Below are 15,384 nucleotides of genomic sequence, written 5' to 3'. Positions count from 1 at the left end.
CTCCAGCTGAGGTGATGGGCAGGTAGTCTGGATGGCTACCTGTCTGCAGAACTGCCCTTTTGACAGTAAAGCCAAAGACACTAAACTTTGTTTTACCACTGCAGACATGGACGAATGCAGCTTCTCAGAGTTCCTCTGCCAGCACGAATGTGTGAATGGGCCTGGTTCTTACTACTGTACCTGTCCTTCGGGCTATAATTTGCTTGACGACAATAGAAGCTGCCAAGGTAACATTCCTGCACTGCTTAAAACTCCTGGGGACCAGAAAATAGATCCTGTCTCTAGAAAGAATTTTTCAAGAAAGAGTTTTCAAGAGTTGAGATGCTTGGTCTTGGCATTGCACAGTGAAACACTCGTAGGGGCCAATTATGCAGTTCTAGTCAGAATGTCATCACGTGAATATTCCTGCTGAGGTGAATTGGTGTGTTGTTTTAAGTAAGACTTTTTGGCTAGGAAACAGCTACACAGAAAAGACCTCAAATGCTCTCCCCTCTGCTGCACATGTCTACTTTTCCCATTCTCTAAGGTCAAAGAGTTTGAGCAGCCAGGCCCTCTCCCTTTTTTTTTTTGCAGCATTTAGCATGAGGGAGCACTCTAATAAGCAGAAATCAATGGAGTAAAAACTGATCTTAAGAGAGGGGTCAGTTATAAAATGGCCACCTCTCACAGTACAAGAGTTTATTAATTTTGGGGTAATTCTTTAAGATGGAAAACAGTTTGTAGGAGTGGTGTCTTGTACATATATCCTTGCTTTAGCCATTCTCTCATTCCTTGTGTTTTAGATATCAATGAATGTGAAATAAGAAACTTCACCTGCACTTCACAGCAAACATGCTTCAATATCCCAGGAGAATATAAGTGTTTAGATCCAGTACGATGCGAGGAGCCTTATCTTCAGATTAATGAGAAGTGAGTAACGTACCCACAGCCACAAAAGCAAATTCTGTCTGTGAGAGTTGCATCTAAACCAAATAAGCTACAATTTTATGACACAGCCATGAAGTCTGTCTAAAGAGCTATACATACATGCTATTGCTATATTTACCACTGGTAAGCTTTATAAAAATAATAAGTTGCAATTCCTTACCAGGTCACCAGGTGTGATATTATATGATCTGATATGATATCATATCATACTCAGATGTGTATGTGAAGTTACACTGGAAGGACAGATATCAGTTGAGAAAACAGCAAGGCTTGTGATGTAATAAGAGACATGTACTTACATTACTATCTGACTTCATATATTCTCAAATGCAGCCTGTTTATTAGTAGGAATAATTCCTACAAATGCTAATTAGTTTATGTCGCTGTTGGGCACAAAGTAGAATGGTGGATTCAGTCACAGCACCCAAACGAGATGCTAAGAAAAGCTTTATTATCTGAACTTTTCAGCTTTTTATAGGGTATTACACTACAGATTTAACATGATTGGTAAAGGGAACACCACCTCTCTGTCTTATTGGTGGGACAAGAGAAAACACACTCATCACAGGTGTACAGAGCTGTTTTGAGAAAATGAGATTATTTACAATAATAGTCCTTGAGTGAGAGGTGCTCTCAAGAGACTTTCCCTTGGGAACAGATCAGCCACTGACAGGCTGTAACTCTCAGTCGCAGAAAAATCAGGTCCACAAGTTTATGCCTGGGAAGTACTTTAAATTATCAGATGATAGAGCAGGATACAAATAGCTTCTTATTGCTTAAAGGCTAAAAGTTCTGAATAGTTCACAGGCTGATCTGCCTTGCCCAGAAACTGGGTATGTCTGGATGGGGCTGTTAGCACTGTTACTGTCTCAGCTGGGAATTATTTGAGCACACAAACAATAAAGACTTCTAAAAATAGCCTGTTTCCTTTACATTTTTGTATGCATTTACTGGGGCTCAAAATATTTCAGTTCCAGACAGATCTCAATATCCTGCAGTCCACATTATTTCATTCCACATTATTTCATTCACAGTGTTTGCACTAAACCAAATAACCAGGAATTGCTTGGTAACCTAATATAATTTATAGAAAAACAAGAGAATAATAATTAGCCTCTTTCCTTTAGGATTTCTTAATGTATTTACATTGCTTTCTGAACTAGGGCAGCTGAAGAGTGGACCCATAGTATTTATCTAGTTCTGTGTTTTGCTGTCTTGGTGATTGAGTCTTAAACAGGAATTTTAAATAACTGAACCTTCTGTATCTAAATTCTCCAGAGCCCAACTACAGAGTCCTTGCAGAGCAGCTTGCACCAGAACTCTTGATCTCTGAGCTTTGTGTTTGGTGGCTTTGGCTCATGTCTAGATGGGACTGCACTTAATTTGTTACATATGTGTAGAAGTGGTCAGTATAAAAACTAAGTGAAGTCCTTGCATCTGTGTTTTCTGTGGAAGGAATTGGGTGTTTGTAATGCCAGGAGCCTCTTGAGGGGGGATATGCCAGATGCACTGTCTGAAATTGATGTCAGTAGTAGAGATTATAGAAAAAAGAGTCAAAAAAATCCTTGCCCAGTCAATTCCCCCAACATGGCTTTTATAAAGGGTTATCCTGCCTTACAACTTTCTTAGAGTTCCCCGATGAAATCAGCAGCATATGGCTAGGGCACATAGACTGATGCAGTCTGTTTGCATTTCCAAAGGCTTCTGAAAAGACCCTCTCATAGTTATTATGGAAATTAAGCAGTCATAAGTAACAGAAAAGTCCCTGGAGCTGAAGAATAAGAGGCTGTAAGATAAAAATTAAACAGAGGATAATATTAAATTGTCAACTTTCCCACTGAAGTGCTGCAGAGGTCTGAGCTGGACCTACTTGGTCCATCATAAGCAATGTGGGGAGAGGAACTAACTGAGAGATGGGCAAAGTCTGCAACAGTATCTGACAACAGTAGATAAAAGAGTGGGTAAAAAAATATTGTAGAATAACCCTCAATGACTGTGCAATAAAAATGGCAGATAAAATTCAGTGTAGATAAATTTAAAGTAAAAAGAAAATCCCAAATTCGCAAATTAAATAAGGACCACTGATTTGATCAGAATCCATGCAAACTGAAATTTGAGGATTCTAGTTCCATGATCTGCAGTACTCACTAGAGGTCAGAAAAGCAATCTGAATTTCAAGTGTTAGTAGGTAGAGAATATCCTTGGACCACATGCTATTGTGTACCACATCTTTAAGACTGTTCAGTTCCTTCCCCTCTTGTCAAAAGAAATATAAATGAACAAAGGTTCATAAAAAACAGTGAGGATGATCAAAAGTGTGGAATAGCATCCTTGCAAAGAACAGGCAAGTTAGAGCACGTCAGCCACGAACAGGGTCAAATATAAAGCCCTGAGATGGGTGAGAAGGATGAGCAGGGATTGACTGCTCTCCTTTCAAGTAGAACATCTGGGAGCATCAGATAAAGTCAGAAAGGCCATGCAAAGAGACATGAAGGGGGCTGTGGAGCTCCTGGCCACAGGGGGCTGTGGATGCCAAACATTCATGTGGGAAGCTGGAAAAGCTGATAGATCAGAAATGCTTTAGTAGCTGATGAATACAAAGAAGGAATTTTTGTTTCAAGGATTCCCTGAGTCACAAACAATTGGAGAATGTTGGTGGAAGTGTCATATGCTTGGCTTGCTATCCTCTTCTTCCTTAAGGCTCTGCATTTGATGTTAGAGCTTTGGTTTGATCCAGGATGTCTACTGTACATTTTCATGTAGTATACAAAATATGGTGAAACAAAAATCACTACTGTTTATGTAGTACTATCAGTGAAATGATCCAATAATATTCTGGGAGCAGTTCAGTTTAAATTACTATCAGAACAAATGGAGTATTCTACACCTGCAGGGCTGCTTGAAAGAAAGTTCACATTTTTGAGTGATGTAAGGAGAATACCAAAGTATTTTGGCTGAGAAGACAAGAAAAAGGAGGCAGGATATAGGCCAGAATAGCAATACAGAGAATGCTAAAAGTGAGAAAATTCATTACAAGTTTCATTGAGTCTTTTAGCTCGTCAGCAACATTATTTGTTTATTTATTTATGCACCTATATTAGCATATAAAGAATCAAATATTACAGCAATTTGTAACCCCTGATGACAATTCTGTCTCTGACAATCAGCCGCTGCATGTGTCCAGCTGAAAACCCTGGGTGCAGAGACCAGCCCTTCACCATCCTGTACAGAGTGATGGATATGGTGTCTGGGAGGTCTGTTCCTTCAGACATTTTTCAGATGCAAGCAACAACTCGCTACCCTGGAGCCTATTACATCTTCCAAATCAAATCAGGGAACGAGGGCAGGGAATTCTACATGCGGGTAAGTCTGGTGCTCGCTGGGGGAAAACTTGGAGTATCTTGTCCTTAGCTGAATGTCCTGATAGCCCAACTGAACTTTTCATGACTATCATTTAAACCTTCAGTATGAGGCATTTTTTACACACAGATGTGCAGAGCAGTGTGCTGATCTGCAGGAACTGCTGGATCTCTCAGGAGAGTAACCTATCCAAAGCAAACACGCTTCTTCTATGAGAGACAGGTTTAGGAAAGCCCAGAGCTGTACCCATGTCTAAGAATAGCTCAGGTTTCCCAAGCTCAAGAGAAACTATTGGGCCAAACTGTTTTTTATTTGATGAGCAATCAACAACTGTCACCAAAAGACTCAATGTTTCTTGTCTCTTTTGTTAAACTTTTTCATTGGAAGTTGAAAAACGTGAAAACCAATAAAAAGTAAGCAAAAAACCCACCCCTTTATGTCAACAATTGACTTTCTGGGTTCTTTGCTTTCATTTATTATGAATTTTTTTCACTGAGAACATACATTTTATGTAGACACTGATAGAGAAAATGTAATTACCTGGGGGGTTTTAATTTATTTTCCTTAGAAGAGCTCTGTGTTCCTCAGTCATCTTTGCCACACCACCAATATGCAGAGATTACAGGGGTGTCTGCAGAGATCAGGGCACATCCACAACAGATGGTGACAGTCCGAAGGTTGATTTTCAGCCCCAGGCAAAACCTGGCTCTGACATTCACATTAAGTCCTGTTCTGTGGCTACTGAAGGTTTCCATCCCTCAGGGGCATGGGTAGCAGGATAGATTCCAGGACATATTTCCCACAAGAACCTCAGATTCCCACTGTAAGGAAAAATGTTTCAAAATCCTGAACTGACAATCCAGTTACAATAATTTGCATCTCACAAGAGCTTTCCTGTTGCCAAGTCATCACTGATGCCACTGACCTTTTCCCCTCATCTGGGCCTATCCAGCAGGTGCTGAGGGCTCAGCACCCAGCCCCGTTGCCCGAGCTTGCTGTTCCAGTGATTTACTGTGCAGCCATTCCCTGGGCAGTGGGAGGGACACTATGCCCTTGCTGAGGCACCAGGACCTGGCCTGCCATGGACCAGGCGACATGCCCAGCACCTCCTCATGGCTATGTCAGCCTTCTCTGATCAAAGGTAACAAACATCCAGTTTTGAGGTAAAACTGGACAGGTAAAACAGGACCCATTGTGTCTATGTAAGTTCCTGAAGGAAAACAAACTGCAGTTGGTTTCAACATCAGCAGCTCTGATTTTTAAATGCACATAATCCACTGCTCTGGTCGGTTATTACAAAGTTCTGCTTCCATTTAATAAAGGACTGGTTTTCTGAAGTGCCATTGCATACTCAAAGCTCTCTTTGGAGGGTAAAGTTTACCATGCACAATTACCATTAACATGCACAATGTACCACAAACCCAGACCCCATTCACCTGGGAACACCTGTTCTCCAGATTCTGTTAACAAAACCCCTTCTGGGTGTCTGTGCTTTACAGTAATACTGTCCTTTACATCAAACTAAAGAGTACCTCAAACAAACAAACAAAAAGGTATCATTACTTGTTTATACCCTAAATGCATGTTTTCATCTTTTTTTCTTTTTTGGGCAATAGCAAGTGTCTAGGTTCAATAGCTACTTTAATGTGCAGGGCTCCCAAAGGCTTTACAAACTGTAGAAGGTGATAAATAGTTCACACTGAAAAGAAGCCAAATGCAGAAATGAGACTCTGTTCCATCAGTTGCAGTGATGAAACAGAAAACACCTATTTTGGCTGCTTGAAGACTGTAGTGAAACAGTAGTTTTGAAGAACTATTTTTGGCAATCTCACTTGCTTTCTCTTGTTCTATGCACAGCAAACTGGACCAATCAGTGCTACTCTGGTGATGACCCGTCCCGTGAAGGGGCCCCGTACTATTGAGTTGGACTTGGAAATGATCACTGTTAACACCGTCATCAACTTCAGAGGAAGCTCTGTCATCCGGCTGAGGATATTCGTATCACAGTACTCCTTCTAAACTCCAAGTTTGTGCCCTGGAAACATTCAGCCAAAAGAGACAGTTCCTCCTCTGCAGAACTCTCTCCTCAAAAGCCAGTACCTATAGCAGCTCCAGATCAAATCACTATTTCCACAGACCCGGTGACCTATGCCTGTTTGAGCAGGGAGGCCTCTTCATGCGCAGTCCCAACCAGGATGCAAACATCTGAAGATACCATATGATTCTCTGTGTGGTCATGTATTTTAAGGACTCTTCTTCTCACTGTAAACACTTCTAGGGCATGAGTCTATGTGAAAGACTGTGAACCTCTGTAGCTCCAAAGCTGCTTAGCAGAAAGCACCAAAAAAACTGAGGAACAAGCTGGCTTTTGCAATCCTGCCTTTTTAATTTTTTTTTTTCATTATAAAGGAAAAGCAGACGAAAAAGCAGAAACAAAAAATCCACCTATTGAAACAAGAGACCTCAGAAGTCCTAATTTGCTTTCCCAGTTGTCTCTGGAATTATCAGTCAGGCACTTGGTTTCAATTCACCCTGCATTTGTCTTAGTTTCACCTGGTTTCTTTCATTCTATTTTATAGTTAAAATTCATTGTAAATTCATTCCAAAAAACATGTTGTACTATGTAATCTTTTGCTTTCTGACAAAGTGTCATATGTTTGGGTTCCTTTCTGTATTAAATCTTTCTATATAACAGAGTTCATAGAAATCTATCACTGGATGGTGTGTTTTACAACATTTAGGATTTTATCTTTGACAAGATCTTTGACACAGGCCTCCACTGCCAGAATAGTGTCCGGCATAAGTAGGGACTTTAGAGCAGATAAGAATCAGAATCTTATTTTTCCCTGTTTTCCTGAGTGTGATAGTTGCAAACATGGCCACAAGGTAGTAATACTAACTCTTGTAGTTATGGCTGCAATAATCTCCTGTTCAAAAACCACTCAGGTCAGACCTGTCCAAATTCCATCAGAAAATATTAATTGTTTTTTCACATCACCAACACTTCTAACATGAGGGGAAATAGGTGAAAAGAACTAGGACCAGTCTTATTCATGCTTCTACCACAAAGCAGACTGGACTATACCAGTACCCCAATCTCAAACAATGGGATCCCACAGTTTCCATTGTAATTTTCTTCTCAGGTATAACTGCTGTAGCCAAAAAAAAGTTTCTTCTAAAGTCTAATCTGAATCTCCATTGTAATCTGTTGATTTTTAGCCTATTTCCAGTAGAAATTGAGAACGGTTTATCTTCCTCTTTGCAGCAGTCTAACATGTCTGAAGACTTTTGTCATGTCTCCCCTCAGACTGTTCTTCCCTAGTCTAAACAAATCTAATTCTTTTGGTCTTTCCTCATACATCACATTTTCTGGACCTTTGATCATTCTTTTTGCTCTCATCTGGATTCTCTCCAGTTGGTTCACATCTTTTTTTAAGCACAGTGCCCAAAACTGTGAAAAGTATTCCAGCTGAGGCCTCTCAGTGCTAAGCTAAATCTATATATATGTTTAATAGTTTGAAAAAAAATTTAAAATTATATAGTTGAAAGGTATAATGCGTGTTGAAGCCACTGGCATTTTGGTCTTTTATTTTAATAGGGATAAGGGTTTGTATGCCTTTTCCTTAAATTTGTCTGAAACAAGCTCTTTTGCTTTGTTTTTTCCTTACTGGCTTATTGGCTCTCTAGCATTGCTAGGACAGGAAGGAAAACCTTTGCATTGTCTTTTGAGAACTGGAAGTGCTCAGTGCTACTTGGGAGAAGGGGCTTACAAAGACTGTAGTGTGCACAACTAGGAGCAGAGTAGCAATGTGAGGTGTTCATTAAAGTGGAGTACTAAATGGGAGAATACAGAATTGGAAAGTTATTACAACACAGACTGCACGATAGAGTCAGAAAACTGACTCTTGTTCCTAGTAAGCTTTGTGAATTGGTAGGGACTCTGCTCTTTTTCCTTGTACTCAGCTTGAAGGAAGCCTCGATGCTCTCAGCAATAAAACATTGAGTTTAGCAGCTTCCGTTTCTTAATGGTTTAAAGGTTTTCTCTCTGCTGCTACAAAATCCTGGGATGCTGTGGCTCAGAGTTCTGTCCTTTACTGTAAAAACAAAAAGGCTGGAAACAGACTCCAGGGTTTAGTGAGCCAAGCTGAAGGCAGAAAGCCAATGAGTTTTATGAGCAGCCGACTTGGAGGAGATAAATGCAGAGGAAATGGGCGGCAGAGAAATATCAGAAACAATAATTTGTTTTCTGAGTGTATCATGGCTCATCAAGTACCACAGTCTTGGAGGGAAAAATACAGATGATCAGGAAGGAAGAATGATAATTTATAACCATGGAACTAAAAGTGCTCACGTTCCAGATGATGGAAATAAAACACAGGAAACATGCAGGCTTTGGTGGACCAGATAGCAGCTGAGGGGCAGGCAGGGTCTTTCACTGAAGATGTCCAACTCTTAAAATGCTGACAGCTTTCCCAATGCTTAAAATCCCCTCTTCCCCCCTTTTTGTGCCCCTATGTTATGGCTCCTTCATGCCCAGTTGAGGAGTCCTCTCTTCCTGCCATCACATCACCTCCTGGAGTGGAAGTGCACCCTGTCAGACATCAGACAGCTTGTCACTTCTGGCCTGTGCTCCCATGGCCCCCACATACCAACCTGATTTAACCCTAATTTAGAAACATCAAAACCCAGAGGAATTCCATAACAAACACTTTTTTAAAAGAGTAAAGCTTGAGTGCTTGGTTTTAGCAGAGTCCAGCATATACTCATAAAACAATATTGCACTTTCTATATAAACATTCTGCGCCTTAAAAAAAAGTGAAAAGTCTGGAAACAAAGGAATTCAGCCACTTCTCAGCAGCCATAACATCTTTCATCACTCACTCTCACTCCAGCCAACTTAAACTTTGCCAAAATATATGCCAATCTCAAAATAATAAATTACTAGCAGTTATAACATCTAAACTCTATATTTCCTAGTCAGGGGTCTGTTTTCAATAGAACATTGCAGACTCAAATATTACAGCAATTCTCACCAAACAAAAAAAGAAGACTATGCATATCAGGTTTTTACAGCATGAAAGTTAAAAATGTAAACATGCAACTGCTGCATATATTCGTGTTCTTCTTTGAGGACATGACTCCACAAAAGCAGACAGAATTCCAGGTCTGCTCAGAAAATGATTCTTTATTCTAAGCCATGCCAATGATTTTCTGACATGAAGTGTTTTGCCATATGGTTAATGGCCAGTATTCTGACCAGCACCAATGGAGGGCACAGACCCTGCTCTGGGTGTGTGTGGTTTCCCTCTGGCTCTGCTTGCTCAGGTTGGCAGAGCTGTTCCCTTGCCAAGCAGGGAAGAGACAGCTCTTTGCCTCTCCTGCCTGTCAGCTGTCATGTCTGTTTGAACACAGGTCCTCAGCAGAAAAACTGCCCTCCACTATGTGTTTGTACAGCATCTATTGCCAGTGCAATAACTGGAATAAAGGTAAAACAAAGAAGATATGGCAGTGATCTTTGATACAGATCACAATAATTGGGAAGGAAAAGCTATTCTGATAAATGAACAAATTGATTCATGCTAGTTGGGTTAGGTGCCAGAGGGTTCGTTCTATCATCTGGCTTATTTGACTTTGAGATATTTTTAGGGAATTGACTTTTTTGACACAGACAACAAAATGTTATTTCTCCCAAGTTTCCTGGATCCCACAGAATCGCTTTTCAACTGGTGATTTTCTCTGACTACAATAACTTTGTAAAAAATAACTCAGCCTCTTTTGAGAACTTTGTCACCCATCATCACTCAATGTACTGTCCAGAGTCGTTCATATGAGCTCTCTCCTCTTCAGCTGGGGGCCTGTGTTCATATTTACCATTTTTTTTTTAACTTGGCCTTCAGAGGAGCCAACTTTTATTGTCTCATTAACATGGTATCAGCATCAGCAGAATTTTCATATTACTTTTTCTCTGTCTAGTGCTGGCAGAACAATATAATCAGTACTGTTTGTGCAAGTTCTCCCATCTGGTTTATTCACAGAATACTACTGAACATCTTCCACAGTATGTAGCTGTATTAGAGCACAAGGAAAATCTCATAACATGAAGATGTTTAAAAAAAAAAAAAAGGAATAAAAGTATGCCCTAATATTATTCAGTCTTGACAGGCATTGTTGTCAAAATAAATCTCTATCCTGGATGGACAAAATTCTCAGCCAGTATTAATCTGCATGACTGATGCTTTTCAGTGAAAAGATAACAAGTGTCCTTAAAATTTTCCCTGTGTATGTGCAAAGCACTGCACATGTATCTGCAGATAAGAGAATTTACAGAAGCTACAGAAGTGGTAGTGTGGCTCTGCATTTGGAAGTCAAAGAGCTGTAAGACAGCATGGCACAAGCAAATTCTGTTTCCTCATCTGACACAAGTCCAGACAAGTGATTTACACCTGTTACCTTTTGTTGTTTTAAGTCTTTGAACCAATTTTGAATAGCTCAACCCCAAAGCAGGTGCCATGCAGGAAGACTGAGGGTGATGGCCATAACTAGACTTCTGTAGATCCTGCAGAAAGCCTGCCTCATAAAGGTGACATGTGCTGAAGGGTGGGTGCCTCGGGGAGTGAAACAGTCCAGAGGTGTTTGTGTGGGGCTCTCAGTGACCGCTATCTGCACCTGCCCCTTTCCTCACCTATTTCAGTGCAGAGTGTAACTGAAGTTTTCAACTGTGCACATCAGCTGTGGAAATCTCACCTATTCCCAATCTTAGCTCAAACTTCTGAGATCCCTCTAGTGGTTTGCAAACTGGTCCCCCTGGATAACTCAACTAATACTGGTGAAGCCACGTGAGGGGGAGTTTGGGTACAAGTTTTACACCAGGAAGTAAATAATGATGCAGTAACCTCAGTGTAAGAATTGAGGAATGCATCTGAGTAGCAAAGGGATCTATAGGAAACACTAAAGCCATCAAGAACTGAAATATTCAATTTCTTTCAATTCCCTTTCCCATATTCTGGATGTCACTCATTTTCTCTTTGTGGTTTGTCCTGGACAAATGATCTCATTATGGTCATGCACTGCAAGCCGGTCATGCTGAGTGAACTCCACTTCTTCTCTGGCACTACTTAACACTTGCTTTTTGGAGATCAGTTATAGTCTATTTGTCTTTTCTAGGGTCTGACTGATCTCAATTGCTCTTCTCATATCCAGGGCAGATCCATTATTTTCCTATCATCTTCTTCTGCATCCATCACCTGTGCAAGTTTTCCATGTGTCTCGCTGGAGATGCAGGCACTGCCATGTTCTAAGCACTCTTACTTCAAAGTATTAGCTGTGAATGGCTGAAGGGATTGCCCATCCTGCTGGTAGAGCCTGGCCTCACGAATAGGATTTCAAAAACCCCATGTTTTGAAGGTGAAAGATGCTCTTCTAGGTCCCAATTGTCTCTGGAAATAGCATCTGTTATCATCTTGGCTTGATAGTCTCAAGGCTTTTTAAGAAGTCTGATGAGGACATGCTTATGCAATACATTCTTAGGCTTTATAAACCTTGGATGAGGTTTTTCCAATTTGCAAACACAGTATGTGGCCCAAGTCAGAGAGAGTTCAATGTGATCATCACTATGCTGAAGTCTGATCAACTCACCTCAGGTCTGGATTTAGCCCAGTTTTATTTTAAGTCTGAAATCTCAGTGTCAGTGGTATAAATGTAAGCAGATATGTATTATTTTTAGAGCAGAGCTGTAAGCTTCTTTCCTGTAAATAAATAATAGTATGATTGCAGTATCTCTTTATGGGCACTATCTTTGGGTTCTTTGAGATTTCCTGAGATAACCTTTAACATTTCAAAATTTCTTCTGGTATTTCAAGACATTCATTGATGTGTTTCCATGAATGATTCCTAACTCCTGCTCTTCAAAGGCCAGTCTAGGCACTATATTCTGTTCTGTTAATACATCAAACTACACCCAAGCCTCTGCATAGTCACATCATTCATAGGAATTGTTCCTCTCTGTAACCTGTGAGGAATTATGTTGACTTCCGTGAGATTCTACAGTGTTCCATGCATGCGTTTGTCCAGACTGGGACCTTAGTCTGGAGATTGTTCAGTAATTTTCTGCACATGTTCTCCAACCAACATGTGAAACTATGGTTACAAAGGTTAGTTTTTGACAAAAATCTTCAAAGCATGGCATTTCTTGGCTGCCTACACATAATGCAAACACAATTCAAAAATCCAGACTAGAGTTCTCCAGTCTTCATGAGAAAATCCTGTTTTTCAGAAACATTTTAATCAGTAAACTTGCTTTGTAGATTATGTGAAATGCAAACAAAAAGGAAGAAGGACTGCCAAGATTACACAGATTTGTTATTAAAATCAGTATCCCCAAGAATACTGGAATATAATTAATAATTTAAAAATATTCCTTTGGACCCTGACATCTGATGCCATTCAAATAGGGCAGGGGGAGAGAAAAACGGACTGTTTCCAAAACAGCAGCAGCTGCTCGACAGAGATCCCTGGGCTCATACAGTGACCAGAAGCTAGCCCAAGTCTACACACCAGGTCAGTGAGGAAGAAACAAAGCTCATAGAGACATAGAGCTGAAGGAGGGGTAATTTCACTGACTTCTGAATTATATCAAGTGGAAATTTACATCATAATGTCTATAAAATTTATACATCTGTATAAATGGAAATTTTAAAACTACCAAAATTAAAAGGACCAAGCTGTCACCTACCACACACATACTACATGCAGGGAGTTTTAGTATATCCCTCTGCCTTTCCTCAGGGTTGTGCTCACTTGGAATTACCAGTCTGATTTTGTTCAAGTTAACAATGGCGTGACAGCATTTGGTTCACAGCAGTGTAGTCATACCCATGGATGCAAGAGAATTACAGAGGGATGCAACTACAAGTGAACCAGAAATTTAATAAAAAAGAGCTTGCTGATTCGTTAACCTTCAGTGCTTTGGTTATGATGTCATTGACATGGACAAAAATATTCAACCAGAAACACAAAATATTAGAAAGGAGATTATCTCCATAGGAAGATAAGTATCCATGTAGCCTATAAATAGCTCTGAAATTAAGACATCCCAGACAATGTCTGTAAAAGGAAGAATTCACTCCTTGACCTCTAGCATCCTTGTCTCCCTCAGCAGGATTAAGCACAGTTGATCCTTATCAGGATACAAACACAATGGCTGTTTGATGGTCGAGCCAAGAAAGAGGCAGGCATGGCCAGAGGCAAGGGGGAGACACACTAAGATAATGCAAAAGTCCTGAAGAATGCTCTTGGTGTGCAGGATCTCTGAGACAGATCTCTCTTGCTGTATGAAGCATTTTAGCTCTGCTAAATAAATAAATACTAACAGTCACTTCAATTAAAAGGGGGGGGGAGGACAGCAGCATCCATGTGTTTGAATGAAAAATCAATTGTCAAAAAAAATTATACCCTGGCTAATATGTCACCTGATGAGATACACTGGGTACCAGAAACCTCTAAATACAATTTTAGATATAGCACATTTAGTACCACCTTATACCAAAAGTTTATCCTGCAGCCAGTACAGGTGGAAGGAGGAGGACTCACTGCCCAGCTCAAAGGATGCTCCTTAGTGTTGCTGCTGAAACAGTCATTTCCCCATCTTCTACTTGCAGCCTGTCTGGATTAATAAACATGTTATATTTTGAAGTCTTCTTTTCTTTTTAAGAATTTTGTACTGTAATTTTAAAAGGATAGTTTCAATGTCCCTCATCCTGTCCCTTTAGTCTATAACCATTACTTCATTTCTAGCAGAAAATGAGCTTTTAAGTCTTGCATTATGAATGACAGCTCATGAATAATTTGCATTGAATACACCAATAAGGATTATTTTAAAGATTTTTTAAAAAATAAATATGTTACTAACAAAAATTATAATTGAATTCTAGCTTATTTTGATCATTAACTGGTTTAGTGATGCTCATACAAGATCACTGCAAGTATTCATGACAGAATTATGTAACCTGTTTGGAAAGCAAGGTGAATGAGGATCAGTGATACTGGTACACCTACTGGTCATAAACACTAGTAACATACAGGCAGTAGTAGAGAAAGCTTCAAAGCAAAACACAATTAATTTTCCAGAGGCTAATTTTCTTTCACAGTTTTTATGTTGTACAATTGCCCACACTTGGAGGTACATGTGTGTATTTTACCTTCATTTCCTGGTGGGTTTATGTGTGATAAGACTCAACATTTTGTGTAATACTTCTTCATCTGTACTAGGAGCTTAACATATCTAAGGCATTTCTTTCCCCTGCAATTTCACTGAAGGATGGAGCAGGTCACTGCTTCTGGGGGTGGGGATGGCTCCCTAGTCCAGTTCCCCCTCAAGCACCAGCCATGCTTTATACAGCAGATTTGGAGGATGTACAGGAGGGTGTACAGGCTGCATGCCTTGGAAGTGTTCCCAGAGAATTCCAGGAGATGAGCTCTCCTCCCAGCCTGACATGGTGCCATACCCCCCTCCCAGTTGTCCTGGGTCTTTGGAGACAGTGAAGGCAGGGGTTTGTACAGTGATCATGAAGCTATGGCCAGAATTTGGCTTCCAACTGGCAGAAAAAACTTGTCTCCATAAAAATAGTGTTAATATAAGATAATTGAGACTGAACTGGTTTCCTCATATATAAATCATTAACCAGTGGCTAGTTCTCACTCCCACCTGCACTACAAATCTTATGACCTCAGTACAACAAACGCTTTTCTACCCACATGGTATTCAGTGAACCATGTCTAATGAGGTTTGAGTTTGATGGTTGGGTTTGTGTTTTGCAGGTGGAATGTTCTTATTTCAGCAATTTGCAAGGACAGCCAAAATTGGCTCTGGTTTGTTTTATGGAAAGTGAAGGAACTTATGTCACACAGTTGCTGTCTCACATTCTTATCACTCAAATAACTCACTGCAAAGTGAGGTAGGTAATACACCATTCACTGGGCTTGTGATGATTTACAAGCCACTCAGAAAGCTGATATGCACTCAAAGGAAGTGCTACCACTAATTTCCAGTATCACGAGAAGGCATCATTTCCCTTCACCACACTGCAAACGCATTAATTC

At 40.2% G+C, this 15,384-nt stretch overlaps 1 protein-coding gene across 1 annotated transcript in view; it reads left to right on the top strand.

The window, feature by feature from the left end:
• FBLN5 (fibulin 5) overlaps window positions 1-6,983 on the top strand; it is a 44,366-nt gene extending 37,383 nt beyond the window's left edge. Inside the window, exons 9-12 of the mRNA XM_088057568.1 lie at window positions 105-227; window positions 783-909; window positions 4,095-4,290; window positions 6,145-6,983. Coding sequence (XP_087913694.1) covers window positions 105-227; window positions 783-909; window positions 4,095-4,290; window positions 6,145-6,306 — 608 coding nt within the window. The 3' untranslated portion in view covers window positions 6,307-6,983. The remainder of the gene's footprint in view (window positions 1-104; window positions 228-782; window positions 910-4,094; window positions 4,291-6,144) is intronic.
• The last annotated feature ends 8,401 nt before the right edge of the window (window positions 6,984-15,384 follow it).

Source organism: Pseudopodoces humilis, chromosome 7 (genome assembly GCF_049639895.1).
Source record: "Pseudopodoces humilis isolate 2021_Gansu_Grassland_sample_001 chromosome 7, ASM4963989v1, whole genome shotgun sequence".
Classification (NCBI taxonomy): domain Eukaryota; kingdom Metazoa; phylum Chordata; class Aves; order Passeriformes; family Paridae; genus Pseudopodoces; species Pseudopodoces humilis.
The sequence above is the reverse complement of the archived record's forward strand: the minus strand, read 5'-3'. Positions and strand labels throughout refer to the sequence as shown.